This window comes from Aquila chrysaetos, chromosome 2 (assembly GCF_900496995.4).
Source record: "Aquila chrysaetos chrysaetos chromosome 2, bAquChr1.4, whole genome shotgun sequence".
Taxonomy (NCBI): Eukaryota; Metazoa; Chordata; class Aves; order Accipitriformes; family Accipitridae; genus Aquila; species Aquila chrysaetos.
In genome coordinates this window covers 19993411-20020262 of record NC_044005.1, presented here as the reverse complement: position 1 = coordinate 20020262, position 26852 = coordinate 19993411, and the positions used below count along the sequence as shown (strand labels likewise).

At 41.1% G+C, this 26852-nt stretch overlaps 1 protein-coding gene across 1 annotated transcript in view; it reads left to right on the top strand.

Moving 5' to 3' along the window:
* Positions 1-26319, top strand: part of KCNK13 (potassium two pore domain channel subfamily K member 13) — an 81952-nt gene extending 55633 nt beyond the window's left edge. Inside the window, exon 2 of the mRNA XM_030005104.2 lies at positions 10691-26319. Within this exon, the coding sequence (XP_029860964.1) occupies positions 10691-11583 (893 nt within the window). The 3' untranslated portion in view covers positions 11584-26319. The remainder of the gene's footprint in view (positions 1-10690) is intronic.
* Positions 26320-26852: the final 533 nt, after the last annotated feature.

Below are 26852 nucleotides of genomic sequence, written 5' to 3'. Positions count from 1 at the left end.
TTGATTTATTTTTATGGTGGTTTTTAACGGAATGGAACTGGTCATACTGCTATTTTTTACTGTATTATGTAAACTGCCTCCTCAGCCATGCCCTTTTTTAACTATGGAAAGGATCAGTTCGCTCTACCATACTTCCTTTTTGTTCCTTCGATAAATGTGTGTGTAGCTTGGAGTTTAGGATATTGTAGCTGTTATAATTTTAAGGAAAACCAGTTAGTGTTAAACAATCTGCTGACCCACTGGGGCAGGGGTCTAACACTTTGCTGTAGTTTGAACTCGAGTCACACCTACTTACCACAGTTTTGCCAACCTCTGCAAGGCATGTTGGTGTCTCCCTGGGGAGAGGACTTATGTGATGCGTTGGTTAGTGGCAGGGTCAGATGAGTCGCCTGGTTTTGGTGCAGTCGGGCTGGACGAGCAGGCGCACCCTCCCCTCGAGACTCAGGCTGGGCATCCCTCCAGCACATAGCAATCTAATTATTTTTAATTTATTTACTTTGAACAAGAGAAACACTACTACTTTAGCATCCTTCTTTTATCAAGGCATCAAATAGAACTTTATTTTTGTATTGTAGAATATAGGGCTTTCATTTCTCCAAACAGAAATAGCAAAAAGCTGGTTCCCCATACACCCAGACAGCAGCCTTAGGGCTGCAGCCTCTGCCAGAGGCCTGAGACGGCGGGACAGGAGCACTGACTGCTTCACTCGCTGAACTGTAGTTGATGCTACTTGTCCACAGAACTAAAGCTCGTCATTATTACGGTACCCATACCAAGGTATCAGCTGCTAAGCGCATTTTGGCACAGGGTTTCAGGTTGTCTTGGGGCCACGCACGCGCAGGTTTACGCCCAAATTGGGCCCTGAGCCCTGCCGGAGCTGGGCTTGGTGTCACTGCCCGGGCTGGATGTTTCTATGGAGGAGAGAGGTGGAAGCTGGTGTCTGCAGCACGTTTGCAAACAGCTGCCGGCACTGAACCCTTACGGCCTTCCCAGGGGCTGGGAAGTAGTAGTATAGATGTAATCGAGCACTTGAACACTTCTGCAGCCCCAGCAGAGTTACTGATATCATTCTGCCTTTTAGAGCCTGCCAAACTATTGATGGCTGGTTTTGATGGGTGCTCAGGCTGGAACAGATGTGGTGTTGCACCCATACATAGGGCTCGAGTACCTTCTTATATGATATATTAATATTTAAGTAAATATTAAATACAAACATGTTAATAAAATTTAGATTATTTAATTAGATAAATGTTTCTATGTTTTAAGACTAAATAAAAGCTACACAAACCTTTAAATGACTGTTCAACTAAGTCACAAAAAAGTTTGAAAATAATAATAAGGTATTTTCAAAACTGAGCCCTGTTCTATCCTTATAGTAACACAGAAGGTGTACAGACTTACAAATCTATCTAGGGGTGATGGAAAGGCACTGGACATAGCACCTCAGGCTTCAAAAACTACATAAGAATTATGAAGGGAAACCAGAAGGTAGGCATAAAATATTTATACATGGACTTCATGATAGCACAGGAGCTGTAACAAGGCTGTGTACATTTCTCACACAAGACCTGGAATGAACCTTAAATAAAATATAACCTTAATTATATAAAGCAGAATGGCAAGGTTTCCATAAATTATCTTATGTGAAAAACTTACAATAATGAAAATTACAGAGGCTTTCTCCCAAAGAGTCATGTATTATTTAAGGGCTACACAGACATTATAACAGAGGTATCAACAGACCCATAAAGATGTCTACTAAAATAGAATTTTTGTTATATTTTTCATCCAATGTTGTCCCTTTAGCATTTTTTTTTACTTACGTCTTTTAGATTTCTTAACATTGGAAGCTTTTCTTAAGGTAGGTTTCTGTTCAAGGCAGAACATGTGGTTTATTTATGTGAGATGAGAGAAGGACAGTAACAGGTATCCAGCTCTCCAGACAGGTTTTAACAGTGACTCACTGTGAGTTGAACTTCTCTGTGTTATATACAGACATTGCCTCACATACACTAACTAACAGCTTTTCTTATGCTCTCCAAAAACAAATCAGTGAAAGTCCCAAGATTTTGGTATTTCTACCCTCAAAATCCCATTCACATGCTCGGCACGACACTAACCTGTATCTGTGTTTCAAGACTGGGTTTTCAGAAGGCTTTTCTCAGAGGCTAAGAACTGTTACGCACAATCTCTTACACAAGTCTTTTGTATCCCCATGGTGGCACAGACTGAGCACGGGACTTGTGCAGTCCTTGAAGCAGTATCTCCCTCATGTCCTTCGGCCTCATTGAAACAGTGGTGAGAGTGCTGTCTGCCAGGTTTGATGACTCTCCAAACCAGTTAGAGAGGGAAAAGAATCTCAATATATATGAGAAAGTGTAGACTGTACTTGGGTAACTATGTTTATTGTTTCATCAAAATATCTTATATCATTAGTTTCAACATCAATATTGCCTTTTAGGAATGGACGTAACCCTGCTAGGAGCTCTGCAGAAGATTACATCTCTCTCGGCCCGCCTCAGCACAACATTGCGGGTGCAGACTGGTGCAGAAGGAAGAAGCAGCAATGGCACTCAAGGCAGGGTCCCAGGTCACCAAGCAGCCAGTCACTCAGTGTAGTAGTATATCTGCAGATATGACTCAGCTCTAATAGCCCTGGAGACATTTCGAGCTTTTACAGCTCCGGAGTGCTCAGAATGCCCGAGTGGGAGGCACAGAGCTTGCTTGGGCAGGCAGAACTAGAAACAGAAGAGCATACAGCACAAAGGAGCACTGTTATAGCCATACATCCCTGCCTTCCTGGGCAGGCTGAGCCCTTCTCCAACATGTAGCCATCTACATGAGAAAATAGCATTGCCAATGAAATAAATGCTACCACACACCAGACTGTCCCTGATAAAATATTATTTTGTCAAGTAATTGTTGCAGTAAAGGAGAGTTTCAGGACATGGCTAGCTCATTCTCCCCTTCTAGTCAGAGAGAAGGTCAAACTGTTGAAATGAATGGTTGTGACAAAATGTATGAATGTGTCTCACTAGCCAGCCACACAGTTCAAATGTTGAGCTTCCACTGATGGGAAATCAGAGAGGTGTGTGTGTGATTTTCTGCATACACTTAGCAAAATGAACTGTGCTAGACATTTTTTTTTAATATCAGAAATTGCACCCAAGTCCAAGTTTACTGCTGTCAGGTAGCTGTGACAGCACCGTGCCTGCTTCTATGGACATCTCCTCTCACACAGTGAAAGTCTTCACAGAAATGTGTCTTTTTCTTCTCTTCCAGGAAGGACTTAATGTCCTTGTTCCTTTCCAGAACAGGACTCTGTTACAAGCTTGCTGAGGTAGGAATGTCATAAAAGGAGTGATGTGACATGATTTGAGAGTACTTTAGCTGTTCCTACAAAGTTCCTACCAGTGACCATTACTCCAGCAGAACTGAAGTTTTGCTAGGACTACTTATTCTGCTCAGAGAGCATCAGAGTAGGCTATCATGGCAGAAGTGAATTTTGCCAAATTATCAGTGTCAGCACACTGTAGGAACAGTGCGCAGTACAGGATATTTTCTCAATAAAGTCTTTGAAGTACAGCTTCTCTTAGAGTTACTTCTTCTGCCTCTCCTTTAGAAGCACAAGATATCCTTACGTAGATAGCTCAGTACAGAATGTGTCTGAGGGAAAGAGGGTCAGCATCTTTGCAGGTATGTAAGACTTTCTATGTTTCTCTTAATTACTATTTTCTTGATCTTTTGACTGCAGTTGAAAGTCTTGGTCCTGTTATTTAGCTTGGTTCACACTTGTCATGATCCTCAATCATTTTCCAGTGACTGTTCCACTGGTGAAATTCATTTCCCCAGTGCGTCATGACCAAAGTAGAGCTGATGATAGAGAAAAACAAGGAAAAGAGTTAATCAAATAAATAGAAAATGCATTAGGAATACAGCCACAACATCACAGACAAAGAGTTCTGATCGTAGGCTAAACTGGAAAGTGGTTTCATGATGATATTTATATTTCTAACATCACAATGATTCATTATTGTTGCTATAGTGTTACCCATTCTTTCTGCCCACTTCCTCTTTGTGGGAAAGGCAGGAGCAGCAAACTGCACACATTCAAAAAGGAAATGAAACCTCTCAGAAAAGAGAGATATTTTGCAGAACAATAGGAAGACCCAATCTTGTGATGCAAAATTAACTGTAAAATCTATATATCTGTCCTAGTCTTCCTACACACACGTTATATTCAGTGCTCCAGGCTTCATTTGTGAGGGATTAGGATTGATGAACTGTTTCTCATACTCTTTCATGGCATCAAGCGTACCAGGAAATGAAAACTGAAAGTTTAATTAATGTAACCTCTGAATGTCAGGACATCCAGAATGAAAACACATGCTGACCCATGTATCACCAGGCAGAGGGAGGTGACTGTGGGTAATGATCCAGGAGAAATGCTTACAGCAATCAGTAGCACTGGAGTAGTTTACAACAGAAAAGGTGAAGTGACCTAATACTGGCCTGGAGCAGGCAGCTGGATTCCCTGAGGCTGTGTGTTCTGTGTATGACATGCCAGGATGTGGGTGGCACAAGTCCCGTGCCTCCGTGGCTGTGTCTGGGGAATGGGATGTGACAGGGCTGGGGGACCTGGGCAGAGCTGGGTGGGATGGCTGCACAGCCTCGTCCTCGGGGTCTGGGTTTTGGAGGCTGGTGCTTGGTTTAATTCAGTTTCCCTAGATTTTCAGAGTCTGATAAATCAAAGCAATGAGGAAAGAAAATAGAGAAGCTAGATTTTTTGTAGAGTTGACTAATTATAGAAAGTTGATGCCTGTTTCCTCTTGTTAGATTTCAATATAAGCATGTTACTGTTAAATTGAGATCAATATTTGCTTAATGTTATTCAATATTTACCTTCTGTCAGAGGATTCTGCTTTAGGAGAACTTCCTGTTGGACCTCAGTCCTTCTTGTCAAACTGACTATTGATAAGAATTACAGCTGCTTGCTTTTCTTTGGTTATACCCAGTACTTGCTTCGGGAAATCATGAAGCATGATTATATTATACTATTGATGTGTTTACACTTTTTAATTGTTCTTTTGTATAAGTAACCTGTATCCTTTTGGAACCCATGAGGTTTGGGTTTTTTTCCTGATTCTCTCCCCCATCCCACTGGGTGGGGGGGAGTGAGCGAGCGGCTGCATGGTGCTTAGTTGCCAGCTGGGGTTAAACTACGACAAAGACAAACAGGAATTCCTATGAAAAACAGAGCAAAGCACAACACATCAGTATTCCCTGTATAAATTCAAAGTACTTTTGCGTTGCAAATATTTTATATAGGTCTGGCCCTGCTCCTTTATCTTTGAAAGACTGTATTAAGGTAGAAAGGAAACAAGAAAGGCAATAGGGCTAGTTAGAAGTATGTCGTAGCAGATCGAAAACTAGAGGCTATATGTTGTAGACCTCCTCAGACTGAGGAAGAAATGAGAAAGAAGAAAATAATAGAAGTCTATAAAATCAGAAGGCTGAAGGTGAAGGGAGAATGCACGTAGAGAATAGTGATTGCTACAGCTAACTGCAAAAAGTGGGAAGCCTGAAATCAATTGTCAAGCAGCAGCTTAGACAAAGACTTCTTTTCCACAAAGCACAATTACATTGTGGAACTTACTGTCTCAGGTTTAATGGAGACCAACAGTATAAATGATTTGACAAGACTGATGATCAAATTATTAAACATGATGTCCTCAAAGCCTCTAAAATGCTGATTTCTGAGAGCTGGGAGGATATCCCCAGGAAAGATCACTCTGTTCCTATTTTCTTCCCTATTCACACTTTCTTGTATCCTTTCACTGTCAACGACAGCAGTCTGACTCAGTATGGCAGTCCTGTGTTCTTGCAGTTTGGCCCTGCTCACCCAAAGGCTCTAATCCCAGGGCAGCTGACACCCCTCAGCTGGCACATAAAACATGGATGACCACCTCCTGTAGGTGGAAAGCAAAAATATGGCAACTGCTTCTAAACCCATCATTTTTTGCTGTAAGAAAAGCCAAGCAACTACAAAGGCTTAGTTACACAACTGTAGTATGTATTTGGATGGTTGATTTGACAATGACAACACCAAGAGCACATTTTCTGATAAACATGACTTGCAGCTATGAAAGATATGTGGGTCCAGTTTGTGAATAAACCTGATCTTATAATTACAGTGGAGAAATACTTGCATGTGACACACTTAGCTATCTCAAGGAGACAGCAAAAATGAACTGGCAAGTGTTTATGCACAGTCTTTTCTCTAGCATCTGCAGGAATCACTGAAGGTATAAGGACTTTGCCTTTGGTTAACATTTTAAGGGATTGAAAATGAAAAGTCTGCTGTCTGTAAGGCTGTACTCTCTGTTACGAAGAGAGGACAGTTCAGGGACAGTTCTGCCTGTACAGGTCATGGGCATGGAACTGGGGGCTGCTGGCCCAGTTCTGGGATACCCCAACAGGAAACAGGGGGAGTGCAATTCTCCTGGGACGGTGCAGCGACTGGAGAAAGACACCAGGCAGGGCAATAGGTGTCCTACCATTCTGCCAACACTTCAAACTGACATATTTCAGCTGCAAAATAAAATATTTTGGATTAAAAACGCTGCCTCAATCAAGCATGTCAGTAGTAATTCAGATACCTGGTGGCCTGTTCATCTCTGGTTCGGTTTGTCAGGTAGGCAGCATCTCATGTAGCATGTCAGAGAAAGCCTCAGCTGCTATGCAGAGATCTGCCAGGCATTTAACAACATTACCTTTTTGGAAAAAAAAAAAAAAAATCTGCAATATTTCAGTTTTTAAATGCTGTAGTGGCACCGCAGAGTCCAGTCTCCTTTTCTATAATGGAAGGAAAAAAAGCATTTTACAAACGAAGTAGGGAATCCATGTTTTTTAGTCCCTTGCCCTGTAGAGTATCTGAAGCAGAAGAGAAGGGATAAATACTGCTTTTGCTAGTGTCTCATGAATCTTCTGGAAAATAGATGGTGAGGCACTAATGCTGCCTCTGGGTGGGGGAGCACAGGTGCGCTTCGCAGCTACCAGGTGTGGATGCGTGTCCCACGGTCATGTGGAGATGTCACCTGGCTCTGCAGCAGCCTTCGCTCATGTCCCTTCCCACAAAAGAGCCACCGCAAGCCCTGACCAGGTCCAGGATGCAGAGGGGATGTATGGACATACCCGCCCCCAGGACAGACATTGCTGTGCTAAGCGTTGTCTTTGCTTTCAGAGAGAACACCTCACAGCTCTTCTGATGCCCAAGTAGTGTGTATGAACCCAGCATGCAGACAACAGGCTTATTTTGGTGCCCTTAGGTGAGAGGGCAGAGTTTTAGTGTGAGAGCTCTCACTGACCTCATGAAGGAATTGATTTATCCATAGATACTCTGTGTTTGCACAGCACAAGATCATCAATAATATTACTATAAAAAGAACAAATCCTACTGATGTGCCTTTTTGTCCATGATTGAGCCACAATTTTCCTTGAAGAAATTTAGGGAAAAGAAGAAGCAGATCCCACTAAGATAACCATTTACTTCCAGCTAGCGTTTGCAGGGCTGTTGTATGAAAAGGGTTTTTGAAAGAATTCATGTTTTAGTAGAGATTAATGAGCAACGCATTTCTTATTTGACAGCCAGCAAGAAAAATTAGAACAAAAACTTAACCTGAAGTTGTGTTGGAACAGATCGGCTTTAGATCTTTCAGAAGGACAAAATCTAATGAAATTTTTAATGGGTTTTATTTGACCACTAGTGAAATATTGCATTCCATTTTAAGACGATGAAACCTTTAAAATTCTGAAAGATTTTTGAAAGAATTTTTTCCATTCTTTTTACTTCAAACTGAATTTTTTTTAGCTAAAAGGTAATTGAGATTTTGAAATTAGATGTTTTATCATGAAAATGCCAAAAGAAAAGATTTAATTTAGTTTCAAATGTTTCAGCCTTTTACAATTTTGCCCTCCTGCATTTCTTGGCTGAAACAATTCACCAAATTTACTTGGATTTATGAATATTTCAAGGATCCCAGGAGTCCATTTGAAGAAAAATGTACTTACTGTCAAACAAGTCCTAGTCTATAATACAGCATCCCAAATTAATCCCAGGTGTAATACGGTGATGGTCAAAGTTAACCAAGCATAGTGCGGCCCAATACATGGACATACAAGGCATTTCAAGAACTGAAATTATTTCTGGGACTAAAAGCTTATAGCTCATTTTTGATAAATGATCTTTAAAGGAAAATACTTGTTAAATTAATATCTTTATACTGCTTTCAGGTTTTCCATTTTAGTTCTTCTTTGGAAATGTTAGTATTGATTGCTACATACTGAGATTCGTAAATAGAAAAATGAACAAAAAATTACATTTACTCCAGGAGGTAAAAAGAGTGCCCCTCCTGAAGAGGAAGAGCTGTCAAGGGACAGTCACACTCAGAGGCTCACTGCCTCTCTGGATCAATGTTCTGCATCTTTTGGTATTTATAGTTCACCATGTAGTTCCCATCATGCCTATTTGGGTGCCTTTGTAAAGCCTTCGCTAGTGGGTTTTCACCCACGCAGAACTGAGCTCAGAGACAAAAATCCAGTCAACTAAACAAACGAATGTGAGGAGCTCAGGCTCTGGCCGTGGTGCCAGCAGCAGGATCCCGAGAGGGGCCTGTGGGAAGCAGCCCAAAGGCATAATGCCACGCTGGAGGTGTGAGCCTTAACTGCATTTCTCTTGCCAAGGCACTTGCTTTATGCTGTGAGAGATGTGTGGAGTCCCGTGCTGTTCACCCTGTGTCAGAGGCTCCCCACCTTTCCGTCTCTGCCCAGCCTGCAGCTGCTTCTCTTCTTCAACAAACAGGGTGGGCCAGGGACGCGGCAGCCCCCCACCTCCCTCCCCGCTGGCTGCTTTGGGCAGATCCCACCAGCTGCAGAGAGGTTCCTCTCATCCATTGGTCTTTACGTGTCTGTCCACAGGGTGGAGGTCATGACTTGCATATAAGTCAGCCTGCACAGAAAATAAGCATCAAAACGAGGATTGTAGGGCAATCAGGTCATGGAGCAGAAGGGGAAGGTAGAAAGCGAGTGGAAATATTTGTGTGCCAAGGGGAACAATGGCAGAAAGTTCTTGTCACGAAGAACATTTTGTCTGTGTGGTTAGTCTCTTGTCGCGCTGTTCCCCACAACACAGAGCTGCGGTCCAGCTCTCTCTGGCACAGAAATTTGGTGAGGAGGCTTAAGCCTCCTGTAGCTTCTCTGGACGCTGCAGTTTGGCTGTGGATGCAGGTGAAGACGCAGCAACCCTCGAGAGCCCACTCTTGGGGCTGTCGTTCAGTGGGTCATGCTGGAGGGGTGAAGGCAAAGGCTGTTGCTTAACCTTGTGAGGCAGGAGCAGGGTTGGAGAGGAATCTGTGCTGGTAGCAGGTTTCCAGTGAAGGGAAGATGAGTGCAGTTCAGCACTGTTGGAAACATGGTCTCTTCAGACTGCCGTTGTCTGTCTTCCAAGCACAAGCGCATCACACTGAGTATGATTTCCTTTATTTCCCAGAGCCTAATGTCTTTATTTCATAATTAGCATCTCACAATTACAAAGAGAGGGAAACAAATACCTGTGTCTCTTGTCCAACATGATTTTTCTGTCCTCTCAGCAAGATTGTTTTGGCTTAATTATCAGTTATGTAATCACTTATTAATCCTAATAAAACAGCAGCAAAGTTATTTATCATGAGTATGACTCCAGGTTGCTCAGTGATGTTCTGGACATGCTTTTTGTTCTTTAGTAATATCTTATTAAAGCAAGATTGTCTTATCAATCGTTGTAAGCAAAACAAAACTACTATTTGCAAGCTTTAGGAAGGGAGGGATTTGAGAGAAGGCTGAAGCACCTCTGACCTGAGAAATCCCACGACAGGGAATGAGACCAGAGGAGACTTTTGTTAAGACTCACATACAGACTTGAACTGTGGAGTGGGACACAGAGAAATAGAAAACTTCAGCAATGCTGATTTAAAAAAGGGCTGATAATGGGTGACAGACACCAGGGTCAGACACAGGGAAGCTCTAACACCTGCTGGGGGTCCCCACAAGAGGCTGCTGACCGCATCAGGGGCTGCATCCTCCGGTGTGTGCTCCCAGCCTGGGCTTCCCCAGCCAGGCTGCGGTGGGTGCTGGGTGCTGGCTGATGTGCCACCCCCACTTACAGCAGGAGCTAAGTGAGGCTCAGAACAATTTCACCTTGCATTGCAAAGATCTGGTGGGGATGGACCCCTGCAAGGCAAGAGCCCCACCCTGGGTCAGACCCATGGTGAAAACAGCATCGGAGAGAAGGAAGCGGGTGCAATAACCCCAAAGCCTGGAAGTGATCCAAGGCACAAAGACGGATGGAGAGAGCCTAGTAACCAGACGAAAATTCAGACCTCCACTAAATTCTCTTTTCTTTCCAGTGTGTTTTCTTCTGCTTTTTGTGTCATTCTGATTCTGGAGGAAATGCTGGCATGACTTTCCTTCCCCTCACTGCTGGGACATGGTCAAGCACAAGTGGATAACAGCTGGGGAGTGTGTCCTCGCTTTTTCCCGGAGCTGAACTGTACCACAGGGATTACCTGCCAATTTGTCAGTCTTGCATGTGACAAAACTCCTGACATGATAACTACAGGTTTATTTTTTTCAACTGTTCTGTTTTGTCTTCCAGGGTTTGGCATGACCACCCCAGCCACCGTTGGAGGCAAAATTTTTCTGATATTTTATGGCCTTATAGGATGTGCAGGGACCATTTTGTTCTTTAACCTGTTCCTGGAGCGCTTGATCACTGTCATAGCCTACGTCATGAAGTCCTGCCATGAAAGACAACTGAGGAGGAAAGGGGTCCTCCCTCACAACAGCCGACGGGGCTCGGGGACCTCTGAGGTGGACAGCCTGGCGGGCTGGAAGCCCTCCGTGTACTATGTCATGCTGATTTTGTGTGTAGCATCACTCATCATTTCCTGTTGTGCCTCTGCAATGTACACACCGATTGAAGGGTGGAGTTACTTTGACTCACTTTACTTCTGCTTTGTGGCCTTCAGCACCATTGGTTTCGGTGATCTGGTCAGCAGCCAGAACATCAAGTATGAGAGCCAAGGCCTTTACCGCTTTGGCAATTTTGTCTTCATACTCATGGGCGTGTGCTGCATCTATTCCTTATTTAATGTGATCTCTATTGTCATCAAACAATCCATAAACTGGATACTAAAGAAGCTGGACTGCAGGTGCTGCCACAGATGCCAAAGAAAATTATTTCGTTCACGGAGGAACGTGGTAATGCCAGGAAATGTCCGCAGCCGGAGGAACATCTCCATTGAGACTGATGTTGTCAATGAGAGCGACACAGACGGACGCCGGCTGTCAGGCGAGATGATCTCCATGAAAGATTTCCTGGCCTCCAATAAAGTCTCACTGGCCATCATGCAGAAACAGCTTTCGGAAACTGCTAATGGCTATCCGAGGCAAATGAGCTGTAATTCAAAGCAAAATGGATTCTCTGGTGGGGTTGGAGCCCTAGCAATTATGAATAACAGACTGGCAGAGACAAGTGTGGATAGGTAAAATAATAACAGTAATAACAGTGAAACAGTGTGAACCATTTCAACAAGTACAGAAACAACATGAATCAAGTGGAAATAGCTAGGGAGAGAGTGTCACCAGAGAGTGGGGTGGATGTGAATGGCATACCTCCTGTTAGAAGACCTCTGACACTTTGGGGGGTCTGTCACTTAATGTCTTTGCTCTTTGAGTTGCACCAGTCTCAGCCTTCCTTCTTCCCCTTCCTTCTGTTCCTCAAGCAGGTCACTGCAGGAGAAATTTAATTTAGCCTTCAGATCAATTTTCCATGTCCTGTTCTCCTCCATTTGTGTGAAAGACAGATTTCAGGATAAGAAATCTGTGGTATGGGAAGAAACCAAGTGTGTCTACTGAATACATTCTTAATTCAAAGATTGTTCTGAGCTTTCTGTCTTACTCTCATCATATCTGTTTTCTAAAAGGAGCTTATCTGAGACCAAAAGAGGAATCAGCCTTTCTCTGTGATATTGCACATCTAATTTAATGGAATAAAAAACCCCAAACTATTTTCTTTTATATATCACTTCTTAAAATGCATTCCTGTGTGAAACAGCTGGGCTTGAAAAGCCAACTTCTGCTGCCATTAATATTTGTGTAAATCTGGAGTAATTCTATGAAAGTTGGTAGGACTATTCTGGAGCTATTGTGATGTGAATGAGAAGAGAATTTGGCCTTTAGAATTTAATTTAGTCTTCCCTTTAAAAGGATACTGTCAAAAGTGATAGAATAAAAATTTATACTACTTCTGTTTTCTTCTCTCCATTTGCAAAACACGTGATTTTTTTTCTAGGCTACTTTTTCTTCTAGAATTTAATCATTGTGGCTCTCTGTTTCAAAAATATCAAGTTAAATTGAAAACTGCCATACCGATGAGTTGTATGAATTATTCCACAATAACAATCAGAGACTTTTCCAAATTTCTGTTCATATTTTTCTCAGTTGTGACTGAAGCAATTGAGCATCGGCATTACGTAATGCAACTGGTAACTGAGTTTACATAGCAGGCATTAGTATGCAATTAGATTGCCATGCCAACATTCAGTGTATTATTATAAGCAACTGTGATCACAAAATCACTTTGGCAGTGTCCTTTTTACCTTTCATGTGATTCTGTCATTCTTCACCTGTTTTTCTGGCTTTCAGTGATGATGATGACAGGGCCTTGATTAGGGAAATAGAAAATGTTTAACTCCTCATTTTTCTCAATGAAATGCTCCAAGCATTCATTATGACTAGAAAGGAGACTTCAACGAGAAGAATAATAATAGTGAGAAGAATATGAAAACAGGTAAAGAGGTGATCTTTAATGACAGTGAAATCATCTTTTGTATTACATAACTGGAGAAATAAGGGATTAAATTAACATAAAGTCTAGCAAGAATTTAAGGAAGACTGGGCTGAATTCCTGATTCTCCTTTAACCATGCAATGCATTAAAGCTAAACAGTATATGAGAGTGTAAATAAGCAGAATTGGTCACAAAGGACCTGATACAATTCCCCCTGAAAAGAACAGTACATGCATCAGGACTAAATGTTTTCTCACAGCTAGAAAACCTTGCAGAATACTACAATTTTAGAGAATTTAGAACACCATTATGCAGTTCTTAATTTCTCTCCTATGGAACAATGCAGATAGCCTCTTCAGTTTAATTTGTATTAGGAATTAATATATCCTTTTTCTTCATTCTGGCCAAAGGTTCTTTTATTTACGTTCCTAATACTGTAGAATAACATTTTAATACTCATTTTAAGCAATATTTGTATTTGAAAACAAAAACATACCTCTTGGAATACTTTACTATAATAAAGTAAAACCAAATATTAAACAAATATACTTAACTACCGAAAAGAGTTGCAAGCTCTTTTGACATATTACAGCTAAAATGTCCTGATTCAAAGTCAAATCCTGCTGTCCTTAGTTGCAAGGAGAGCTTCAAGCTGAAGCCGTTAGTCCAAATCCTGATACCAACTCAGCTGTGCAGCAGTGGAATACTTCTAATAGTGTCCCTTCATATTTGCATCCATGTAAAATCTGAATCAGCTCCCAAACCCTAACTTTGGTGGGAAAAGCAGTCAGACTTTTTTTGGGGGGGGTTATGTATTAGCAAAAATTGCCGCTGAGTTATTTTAGATTATATTATAGTGCCCGTTACATTGTTACACCTTTTCTTTTTTCCTCCCAAGATCTTCTTTGTCTCAACCTCACTTAATAAAAATACTTGGATATAAAAAGAGAAAAGTACTGCTCTGAAGCCTTCTTTCCAAATTCATTCAGTAATGCCTCTGTTCACTGCCTGTAACCCTAAGATCTCATTGTTACAGAAGTATTCCTCATGCTGCCAACTAGCAGAAATAGTTTAGGACTTGACCCATTGCTTAAGCCGGGCTCTCATCCTGGGCAGAACAGCCACAGTCTTGAAAAGTGCAGCTTAATTCTCCATTTATGCCAGTTATTAACTCTGGGTTGCAAATGTGAGATTTTGCTGAGCACTGAAGACAGGAGAAGTTACTCAACACTGTTCCCTTTTCCAGGTGATTGAGTCAATGCACATTATCATCTTAGACAAATAGACAAAACATGAAGTTTCTTTAGTTCATTCATTGTATAGTTTTGTATCATTGTTAATGAAGAATCTGGCTTCCACATAGGATTTTCACTCAAATCCTTCCATATCGAATTAGCTTTCAAAATTTGGTTCTGGAAATCTAAACACAGAGCAATATTCATTGCAAATAGGTGAGAAAGCAAATTGAAGGAGAGAAAAACATATATAAACTGATGGAAATAGATAAAACATTACAATTTGTGTAGTCAATTCAACAGAGGTTATTTAGCTTTTAGAATATGACACATCGTAGAAGCAGATCGTTAAGATGGTCTTCAGATGGTTTCAACTGCTCCCAAGACATGAGACAGTTAGTTACATTGCTCCTTTCTATTCTTTGTGATACCAAGCCTCGCTTACCCATCACCACAAAGGACTCTTTATTAGCTATTCTCGATAGATCTGAAAATTTCTATGGTTATGAAAGGAAGGGACTAATATGTAGTCTTGATCAAATAGATTGGGCAAGGCTGTATGAGATCTTTGGTGTATGCTAGCTCTGTCTTCATTGATCAGTCCTGACCTTCTGCTCTCTCAAGCACTGGCTTCCTCATGACCTGAGCCTGCTAGTTGCAAGGCTCTCTGCAGTGGTTTTGTGGCCAGATTTCATGTCCACTGAAGATAAAGAGGGAATAAGTACACTAATTTTGTCTAATCATCTCTAATCAGATGTGAATTGCAGTTCCAGAGATGAAGGACCTGTACATTCTGTGACTGTGCCATCATGTATCATGGTGTCATCCTGTCCCCAAAAGACCTCTGACTTTGTCATTGAGTTCCCCCTCTAGCAGCCACGCTGAACGTTGAATGAGGTAGCTTTACCTAGGAGACCAGTAGAATTCTTAGAGAATATTTTGGGATAAATAAGATGACTTTCAAGATCGAAATTTCTGACTCCAGTCCAATGGTACTACTACAGTTGTTTTTCTAAAGGCATTGGACAGAGAAATCCCCAAAGGCTCAGTTCATAATGTAGCATCAGATTATTAAAGTTGTAAAACATGTGGAGATAGAAACATACATGTGCCAAAAAAAGCAGAATTTAGCATAGGAGTGACAAATGTCCATCCTGTGTGAAAAATAAGTTACAGTAAAAATACAGACAACATCACATTTCTTGCATTACTATTTAAAGTAGCGATGAGGAATTAAAGAAAATAGCATCAAACAGCCAGGGATCTGTTTTCAAACCTGTGTAATCTAAATTTTAATGCCATATTACTTAGCACTAAAATCTCAGTCAACAAGACAGAAACCTTTCTAAAGTACTGAGTTTCCCTATTGCTTGCTATGAATTTGCATGATGTCTAATGAGATATGGGTGAGGGTTTTTTAATGCAAAAATGTTTTGGGGAAAACCTTGGATGTACTGAGGCTCTGAATCCACACTTAACAGGTCAGGAGTACCACTAAAATCAGTAGGTTAAAATGCAAGTTGCAGCCTGGCAGTCTGAAACTGAAAGTCCTTAATGGAATAATCGCCTGGAAGCTGGGTTTATACTTATGCCACATGTTAATAATATTGTTATTGTACAATATAATTATTGCACATTGAAAGGAAATATTTAGTGCTAACCAAAATACAATCAAATAAGTAAAGGTAGCTCTTAGGGTTTTCTGGCTAGTCTTAGGTTTTGTAAAATTTGTGTATCAGATGCTTTGCAGGGTATGTAGGTGTCAAAGGAGTTACATTAATTTATCTCCATGAAGGACATGGTCTTCTGTTTACAAGGACATAAATAAGCTTTTCAAAAGCATCTAACTCCTGCTGAAAGTCAATTCACTTCCCACCACACATCATTGACTTTCAGTAGAAGTCAGGTACCTAATTCCCTTAGGCAATTTCAGAATCCCAGCCGTGTATTAGTTTTTGAATCTAAGCTGACCTGACAGTGTCCCTGAAAAGTTCAAACACTTGGAGCAAGGTCTCAGTGCTGCAGCACAGTAACAGCTGAATTCATTTATTTAAAAGCCTTTTATGGTGAAAGCTTTGCATCAACCAAATAGCACAAGCAATGTTTACAGTTTGTTTGATTTAATCTTGGCCTCTGCCAGTTTTAATTATATTTGACACATTTCTAAATTGAATAACAAAGAGAAGGTTGGGCTGGGCATGAAAAACAAACCAGCTCCATTTCTCAGACTGAATTAATCAAGAGCAAGAGGTCAGGTTGGGGAAGGACCTTTCTGATTAACATTATATTTGAATAAAGTTCCTCTGGAGATGGAGGGTATTAAGTTGTTTGGATGACTTCTCTCCAGCCGCTGTGGAAGTGGAGCCGTTTGCTATGACCCATTGATGTCCCCACTCTGGGAACAGCAGCTTAGTGAGCCTTAGCTGAGAAAAGGGTCAGCATTTCAATCAATACAGTTTGCAACTTTTGTCATTTTGATTTAGGTTACTAACATTTGGATAATATTACAATTTCTTGGACTTTCCAAGAAGTAGTAAAGTTATTTTGTCCAATTTATTGTACAAGATGTGGAGAATCACCAAGTGTTGTCTTCCCCTGGGCAGAAAATCCTGCCAAATATATGAGTACAATCTGTCTACCTGAGAACTTTCACAGCAGTTTTTTGCTTAATCCAGGAAATAAGAATACAATCCCTTCCCTCTTCCCTATTTTCCAAACATATCTTGGCAACAATGCCTACGCAATACTCTGTTTACTGCTTAAAAGGTCACACTTCACTAGGAAAATTAAAGCCATTGCTCATCAAGATGGACCAACACAGTCCTATTCTTTATTAGACTTAAGAGAAACACAGTGTGAACACAAAGAATGACTCTTCAGGTCCAAGAGGTCAGAAGCTTTTTGATATGGCCCCTGTTTATAGAGCTGTTTCACGTCAAACCAGAGAAAAACCCTGTTACCGCAGACTTTTAAAAGCATTAGTAAATGTTAGAACAACCTTGTGGAATAGATACACTCAGTTATATTTTGTTTTTCTACAGTTCCACTCTAATATTTGCCTGCAGTTTTCATTATTTGAAATTATTTGCAATAATAGAATAAAGAATATAAATTTGCAAAGATTTTGAGAGGCATGATAGATTTGTTTAAAATGAAATATCCTTTTCCTCAGGCTGCTTAGCTTTTTATAAGGGAAAGTTTGATTAAAAGTAGAATCAACAGGCTTTTTTTCTAAGCAAGTGTGCCAGTTTATGGATTCCAAATGGATTTCCTATTAGGCATCTATGCAGAAGCTCCCAGAGAGAGGCAAGATGGCCTAGTTTTCATACATTATCTTTTGAAATCTCTTTCAAAGCTATTGCCCCTTTCAGAGCACTAGAACACTGTTAGTGTTTTGTTTGTGGCCTTATCTGCGAAAATTTAACCTTGCTTTTTTGATATCTTTAGAAGAAAAAGATGCACATGAAGAAAAATGAAAATAACCTTACATAACCTTTACATGTACTGCTTAGAGCTGCTAAAATCCTCCTCTTTTTGCTAACTTGAAGTTTGCTTCAGAGTTTAATTTCTCCAGCTCACCGGTTTGGTCTTATTAGTGAATAGTCACAGTTCAAATCAAAGAACTGTAAAGTTGTATTTGTTCATCTTTTCTAAATGCTGGAAATTAGCTGATGGTCTGAACAGTGGGTGCTGTGCTATGTCTGTTAGAGTTAGGGAGGCTGGAATCACCATTGCTCTCATCTGTGCAGCAGTCAGGGAGACACTCCGTGACCAGTAGAGTCCATATTGCTGCAGTAGGAGCAATTGCTGGCTATTAACCTCTGGGTGTCAAATTGTCTGCATCTAGTGTACCAGGCCAGGAGTAAACGGAGATAACTGTGGAAGAAACCCTGGAAGAGGCCTCTGGATGCCATCTAGTCTCGAAACCCTTTTCCAAAGCAGGTCCAGCTAGTTCCTGCCCATCTCAGTGCAAATATCTGTAATTCGCTGGGTGATGCTGCTTCTGTGTGTAGCACTCTGTTCGCGGTGTGCTGAAAGTGCCCTTCTCTCATGAAGTATTGACCACCGCCCTGTACCAAGAGGGATTCACAGCCCTTCCTCTGCAGCTGTTGCATTTGGGCAAATACTTAGCTCTAAGTTAAACAAATTTTTTTGTAAATAGCATCCAGGCAGCTGCTTTTCTCAGCCTAATACATAGCAGATGGGTTTTTTGATCCCTAGGTATCATTATTGTTGGCGGTCTTATTAGAGATGTCAAGGACTGAAAAGGTCAGTCAGTCTGTCAGCCCTAGGCTCCTAGGCAGGGGTATTACCCCTTTGGCAAGCAACCCATGGCATCTTGGCTAGGCTCTGCACATTGGATTTGGCTGCATTCTCAGCTCAGGAACTGATTCTGCTCCACTGAAATCAATGGAGACTTTGCTACTGGGCTCTTTACCTGGCGTTTTTCACAAGAATTGATTTCACTTTATAAAATAATCCAAAGAAATGTTGACTAGCCTTTTGCTTTGCTTTTACCACCAGCTGTGCAAATGCTAATTCTACTCATGCAGTAGTGTGTTCTGCACCAGCTTATTACCCAGGGACCATTATTTGGTCTACAAAATAATAATCTGCTTATAAGGGAGACTTATTTAAAATTGAAAGTATCCAGATTATTATCTCTAAGAATCATTTGGTAGTCACTCATTTCCTCAGGTGGAAAACTCTGACAAATATCACATTTTCCCTGAAACTTCCTGCAGTTCTGCAAGAGCAGGTTTTGCTCTATGCTGACTGCCTGTGTCAGCTTGTTCTTTCCCTCAACTTTCTTCCCTCAGTCCACACCTGCAAGATCCTTTTCCCTCCTTTTTTTCTTTCCATTCATCTTTTTCTCAGTTCATCACATCCTTCTCCTAGCCAAATATACCATGGGGTTTACCTCTGCTGAACATTGCACTTGAAAGTGGACTCACTGTCAAAAAAAGGTTCTTGTAAAAAACCCACCTCTTTATTCAATATGGATTCAGAGCCATACATCATTCATTAAATGCAATTTTAAAGCTGTGTTTGTATTATTTTTCATTCCTACTTCCACTAAGAGTAGCAAGACAGTGTATAGGAAGTTGGAATACAAGTATCACATGCAGGTACGTAGAGGAAGAGCAGCAAAAGTGACCTTGATACCTTGGCATCTGGAAGGGATATTGTGCCTCTTTTTGTACCTCCAATTGGCCTGCAATTTGCATGGACTCCTATGTTATCGAATGATACCTTCAACAGAGGCTGCTGAGTTGATTCAGCCTCATAGAGTCAATATTTGTTGCTTTTGGCTTACTGCATTTTTAATAAATGAATGGGTCTGCATTGCTTGGTGAGCACAGTAACAATCAGTAACACTCCAGACTTCCCCACATATTAGGGAAACAATAGTCTTGACTTTAACTTTCTTCCTCTGGTAAGGACTAATCTTCATGGCTGCTATAAAACACAACCATGGCATAGATGTTAAAGATTTTTATCTCATCAGCTTCTCAGCCAAGATTTCACTGGCATTGGAGTGGAATTTCTCGCACCAGTACCAGAGGCAGTAATAAGATGTTCTTAAAGCATTTTTGCCTGATGCCTTATGGAAACAAAGTGCATGGGATCATACTGTACATATGTGTCTGTGTGCCTCTGCTCTGTTTTAAAAATTGGCCAGTTTAAAAAAAAATTGCCGAAGGAGGAGAGGTCTCACACAGAATCGACTTCCTACACCTTCTGATAAATGTTAGCACCCCCCCGAGAAAAAGTCTGAGAGGCAGGTTCGCAACCTGTTAGATACAAGAAAAGCCACACAAAGCAGGTCAGGAGGAAAAGAAAGTGAGGCACACAGATAGAATGATGTTCTGAATGTCCCATCAGCCAAGAAGGTGTCAAACAGAGCTTACACCTCCTCAGACTTGCAGTACAGATCCAAAGGGAAAACAGCAAGTGTTGCGGTATTTTAGCATTGCTAAAAAAAGATCCCTTTAATCTGCCAGGATTTTAACTTTTTTATTTATAGCTCAGTCCCTGCCCTGAGCTCTGTTACCTTCTTTGGATGCCCAAGGCTTAAAGGCCCTGTGCTTAAGCAACGGAAACTACAGAAGTGTGTCGCGATATTTGCAAAAGATTTGGTCCTTGTTTGACACCATGTGATAGGTCTGTGCAATAGCAAGAATTAGTATCTGCAGACCACAGTCTATGACGATAAGAAAACAGAGAACTTTGTCATGCTGTTAATGAATTTCCAGTGTTAGAGATTCCACAGTTTTCCCAGGCAACCTATTGCAGAGCATCATTAATTTTACTTTTAAACATTTTTCCAAATGCTTAATTCCACTCTCCCTTGCTACAGGTGAGGCACATTGTCTGCATTCGAGCCATGCTGAATATGGAGAACAGAATATTCCCTTCCTTTTCCAAAGGAAGGTATTTTTTACAGTATCTCCAGTCAGTGTTCACTACCCCAGACTAGAAGAATCCCCTTCCATATGTGATGTTTTCTATAGTTGCTCTTCTGTGCTCTAGACTGACTGCTTGATCCACTTTGGTTTTTTTCCTTTGAAGTATGGTGCTCAAGATCAGATACAGCGACACAGAAAATATTTTATTAGTAGACCATGGAGCAGCATGATTATTTTCCACACCTTACATACAACATTGTGTTCACTTAGGTTCTAGGCTGGTGCTTGCTATTTTAAAACACTGTTGATTCATCTTCAGTTTGTCATGTGTTATTAATGCCAAATTCTTTTTTGCAGAACTGTTACCTAAACTGTAGTGCCTCCAGTCTACGCAGGTGATTATTCCTATGTAGCATCTTAACATGTATTGTTGTTGAATTGCTTCTATTTTTTCAGATCCCTTTCCCATATACATTTTGGTTTGAATCTTAGTCTTTCAGCATCTTTGCAACCCCTGACTGCTTAGGATCATCTTCAGACTTAAAAATTGTGTTCTTTATTCCATCATCCAAGTTATTAATAAAAATATTGACCCAGGGCAAGTTTTGAAGAATCCAGTAGATACCTTTTTCCAGTTTGAAACTACACTATCACTCTGTACATACTGTTGTCTGAATACTGTTTCCCAATCTATTTTGCACTCATCTTGTGTTAGTTTCATCATATGTAAATGACAGTAAACTGCAATTGCAATGTTTTTATTCCAGGTTGTGAGATATGAGCCAGGAAAGATTTAGCTTTCAGATCCCTGAGTGATTTTGCGCAACTGATTAGTAGGGGAAAAAGTAGTTAAAATTTAAAATCAAAAGTACATCTTGATTTACCAAGCCTCCAACACAAAACTCCACTCTGTCCTTTTACAGTTACATCTTATAAAACAATTGTGTTCCCAGAGCTACAGAAGTAGATGAAACTACTCGAAAGATTGCCTGGAGGAATTCAGTCTGAAAAATACAAAAGTATTTTGGCAATACACGGTAGGACTTGGGTTGGGTTTTCCCTCCACACCATGTATTTCTGTTCTACTGATTAAAATCCGTTAAAAAAGAAGTCAAACATCAGCATGGAACATTTTTCTATAAATATCTATACATTTTAATTTAAGTTTGTATAGCAAATCCTATTTTAGGTGAGATTATGCTAGACATATTTAACCTGATTGGCTAAAAGTACTGGAACACAGAACAACTTTAGTGTGTGTGTGAGAAAAGTTTTTTTAAGAACAATTGTCCCTTGATGTGTCAGGCTGTTGACTATCTTTTTGAAACATTGATTTCCATGAGGATAGCAGGAATAGAGCTGTGTGACCAGCAGATCATAGAAGCTTCCTTGCTTCAATCCCCAAACAAACCTTGTGCATTTATAATGAATGTCCTGAATGTGAGAGAGTTCATTATTCATTCATCTAAGGCACCTTGGCTTATGGTCCACTAGGAAATGCTTGTCTGAGAGCAAAAAAAGTTGCAAAATGTACTTTGCCTTCCCATCAGACACTGATTGTAAGGAAATCTTCCTTGCAGGGAAGCTGGCCTGAGCTACAGCTGGAGGGAAGTTGTGCTGCTCCCTCTCTGAACCCTGGAGATTTACACATTAAATATACAAAATCTGCTTTGTAGGACGTAGGTCAATACAGTAAAGCCATTGCTTTCTTGATTTTGATAAACTTTGAATGGGCTTATGAGAGGAGTTGTATCACGACTGTTTGACATCAGTAATAACTGCAATAAGCAGTTTCCAGCACAGAAAAGCACAGAGCTAAATGGGGCCTCTGGAAGCAAATGTAAGTTAATAATAATAGCAAACAACAGAGACAGTGTAGAACAGGACCACAGAGAGGAAAGTGATGAGAACTCACTAAACATACTCCTCATCTTCTTACTACCATTAGGAAGTGACATTGGATGTCAATGAGGACTGGATGTAGGTTGGGACTTTTTAAAGGGAAGCACTGGTCTCCTTTCAGATGCATGGTAAAGTGGGAAATTTTAGGGCTGCTTTTTCAAGAAGTTGCCCCTAAGTGTGTAAGCAAAAGAGCCTGCTGCATGCAGCATCCTGGTAATCCTACTGCCATGGTGAGCTGCAGCAGGGGAATACGTGATAATCAAAGCATATTTGAGTTATTATTACAGGAACAGAGTATTCTTGTGAAGGGAAGAGAAGGACTTAACTATCTTAAACAGACTAGGTTCCTCCCAAATAAAATTTCTAAAATATCTAGATTATTGAGGGGCCTGAACCTGAAATTAGAGTTATTTTCAGTCAGGTTCCATGGGCCACTTTAAAACAGCGGCTATGTTTCCAACACCAACCTGCTTTGACAGTCCCCTTATACCACAGCTCCATAGAAAGTGGGCAATGTGGCCATGTCACCCCAAATGCCTCCTCTGACATGAACACAGCCACCACGTTTCCCACTCCACACACTGAGCTGGGGCTCCTTCCCGCCTGGCAGGTTCGAAGGCACACACCGCCCCGTCCCACAAGGGCTGCTGTGTTTGCAGTAGCAAGGGATTTCCCCACTCTTGCCGTTTGTTTTCATGGTTATCCAGCTCTGATTTTCCCAGGGAGTGGGCTCGCCAGCCAGGTAGCCACACATGCTGGGGGTGTCCCAGGCCTCACGTCCCAGGGCGCCCACCCGCAGCCCCGTGTTTGTGCACTGCGGTAGACGAAAAGGCTGTGCCTCAGGCTGTCTGCCCGGCCTCTGACGGAGGTTTCACAGCCCAGCTGGCAGTTCAGGTGCCTGGAGCCCCTGCGTGTTCCTGGGGCAGATGCTCACAGGGGTGGGTAGTTTTGGAAGAGCTTTAGGATGAAATTGTAAGATTCTGCTCAGCTGTTCCTTTACTTAAAAAGCCTCTCTACTAACACACCTAGCAAAGATCACCATAAGCAAGTTTTCCTGTGAGCGGCAGAACTAATAATGCCTGTTTGCATACAAATTTATGTCTGATGTCCCCTGTACTTGTTCCCCAGAAATGAGTGTAGCATCCACATGTTCCCTACATGACCAGCAAAGCAATCCAGACCCTTTCTTTCTATTCCAAATGACACCCTAATCCAATACCCCATTGGTTATCCAATATCCAATATTCAGATAGTCTCAGCTCCTTCCTGTAGCCATAGCAAGCCCACTATGATATCCTGTTTTCCACATTTTTAATACCCCTATCTACTACATTGCACCCTGGCCCCCGGCTGGTGCATCCTAAGCTGGCAGTGGCTGGCAGGCTGCTAACAGTCCAGGTAACAGCTCATCCTGCCCTTCCCTCAGGCACACTTCTCTCCTAGGCACTTATCCTCATAAATTTTGTAGAAATTTAATATCTTTCATATTTCTACACCTGCAACAAATGTGGTTGAAAATAACCAAGAGGTTCAAATGCTTTCAAATAGTCCAAACAGTTGTGTTCCCAGCTCATTACCAACAAAAACTGTGAGCAGGAGGCTATAACCATGACACGCCTCTAATACTAAATAGGTGTTGTGATGGGGGGAAGGGAATCAGCATCTGACTCAGTCCAGCCGCCAGCACAAATATTCTAATAACTAATTAGAATCAGGGTATTCCAGGAAAGAATATCAGAATATTTCAGGGTCAGTGGAAAAACCTGGACAAAGAATAATATTTCATATTCATAGAGCTAGAGATAACTCTGAGGCACTCCAGAAACACTGCGTTATTAGCAGATGTAATACCACAGACAACTTGAGAATATCCTTTTTTAAAGGGAAAACATTAAATTGCATGAAGTGGGTTCTGAATGATATTTATAGAGGCAAGCAAAAAAGCTATTGCCTATATCTCCAAAGGCACTCCAAAGGAATGATGACATCTGTTCATGGTGCAAAGCAAGTGAAAAAGAAGTAGCATGTTAAACTGTACTAAGAAGATGTGTTACTGTGCTATGTAGATCAGATATATGTCCTCATCCTGCTTATTATTGTAATAGCTTGACGAAAAGACTATTACAAAAGTAAAAAAATAAAATCCAAGGAAAAGTAATTAAAAAAATTCAAATTGGAGGTCCCTAAATGCTTATTTCCAAGGCGCACACATAGGAAAACAAAAAGTCAGGACTGTTTGCAGATCTAAGTCATGAAATAAGTGTGAATCTTGCTTATACTGTGTCTGGAAAGAAGAGGAAAAACAAGGGACACAGGGCATGACTGAGAAAAGCCAGTCCTTCAGCCCGAGTTGTGACAGGTGCTTAGGAGGGAAACTATTCCCTCCTGTGTAGGTACAATGGCACCAAGGCTCACACGTCTCACTCGAGTCCCAGGGTGCCCAGCAGAATGACCACTTGCAGATTAAAAGGAACAGAACAGATAAATACTAGGACCCATTTGGTTATCTCCACTGAAAGCATTAAAAAGGATAGAATTGGAATAAAATGTCAAAAAAAGGCAAATAAAAGGAAAAAGGTGCGCTTTTAATATTGTGTTTAGTTAAAGCAGAACAATAATCATGTAAAAATGCAGTAGAATTTTAAAAATGGATGTCTACATAAATAATAATTGTGCTATCTGATATAAAATAATGCTTCTGAGTTGTCATTCTTCCAGGCAGATAATGTTAAGAAAAAATTGCCCTCTCCTGCAAAACATAATTTTTTATAAAAAGTGCATGTGAAGGTTTTCTCTTTAGCAGTTGGCATTAAGGACTTGTAACCAGACCAATAAGCCTCTGCAGTTCTCCTAAGCACTGTTTCCCATGTTACTAAACTGCTCAGGAAGTACATGAGCAAAGGAAATTCAGTCTCTGTGCTAAATGCAATATGGATCCTGTAACAGAATATTTATTGAAAAAGCAAAATGTGTGTTTATATACAGCAACCATATCATACATTTAAAGATTTTCTTCTCCGCTGACGAATGCTCAGGAAAGTAACAGGTTTGTTACAAATGGATGCAAACTACCAAGTCCCTTTCCAGCTTTGGTAAATGCTGTGAACTGTTTAAGGGCAAAGCAGTTACACAGACAGATTTTTCAGGTGGGGGTAATCTGACAGATTTACACCAAAGAAGGATTTGGCCTTTGGCACTGTGGGGCCTAAATATTAGGCCAGCTCTTTCTAATTACAATAATGTAGTGCTCTCTCCAAAGCCTTCTGAAATGCCCACATTTCTGATTCTTGCAGCAGTTAGATATTAGAATAACAGCAGGGGTACAGTGTAGAAGGACATTTACATTAAAAGACCTGTAAGTAAGTGAATACTAGTGTGCCTAATATATGTAGCTGTATGAATCTTTCAGGTTGCATTTTAAATGTTGTATTCCATCGTCTTATTCTACTTTAACAGCTATTTGCTTTTTGCAGAAGTTGGGAATTGGTACATAAGCTTAGCATCAGGGATTAGGCTAATGTTCCATGAAGACAGGCAACTGTGATATCATTCAAAACTCGCATTTTATGAGATTCAAGACTTTTGAAGTGATTTTCCCACTATTTCTTGAATTACCTATTCATTTGATGACACTTTCTCATTGAGAAATATTCAGTTATCAACCAGCTATTTAGAAAGATTGGTGCAGCATGCTGAAAGCAGTAAGGAAGTATAAAATCTGACCCTATAAAAGCACTATCGTCACTGAGTTTGGCTCCCACAAACGAGAAGCTGTGAGAGTATTAATAGCATGCAATCCATTTATTTTCGTGCCCAGAAATGGTTTCTAAGTTATTTAAAAATGAAGATACTGATATTTTTCTATTCAATAAAAGATAGCAATGTTATCATACGTGCGTGGATTAATTTTTTTCAGGTAACACTGACCAAAATGACTACTTGCTTAACACTACAAACCAGCAGGCATTAGGAAACATGTCGGGTTTTTTTTCCAAACACCTTTTCAGAGTGTGTAAGGGCAGGATGAGCAGCACTGCTGCAAGGCACAGAAACTTATGACTTGTGGTTTGGGATGAAAGTTGGATTTAGCACTGTGCAACGCAACACAAAAGTGTTTGCACAAGTCAAAAGGCTGCTGCATGAGTGGAGATTTCAAGCCATGCAAGCGAGAGGGCTTTTTATTGCTCCTGATGTATGACGGGGACACAGCCTGGCCCCCGTAGCAGCCCCCAAAGCAGAGGGCTGCTCTCAGCCCCACACACAGGCCCTGATCCCCCCCCGCCCGCCCTTCACAGCTGCCAGGCATTTGGGGGACGCACGAGGCGATCCCCTGACACTCGGGATGAAAGCCAGCGTGAGCTGGTGCCTCGGGGAGCACTGTGCCCTGGCCTGTCCCCCACAGGGCTGCACTCAGCAGGGA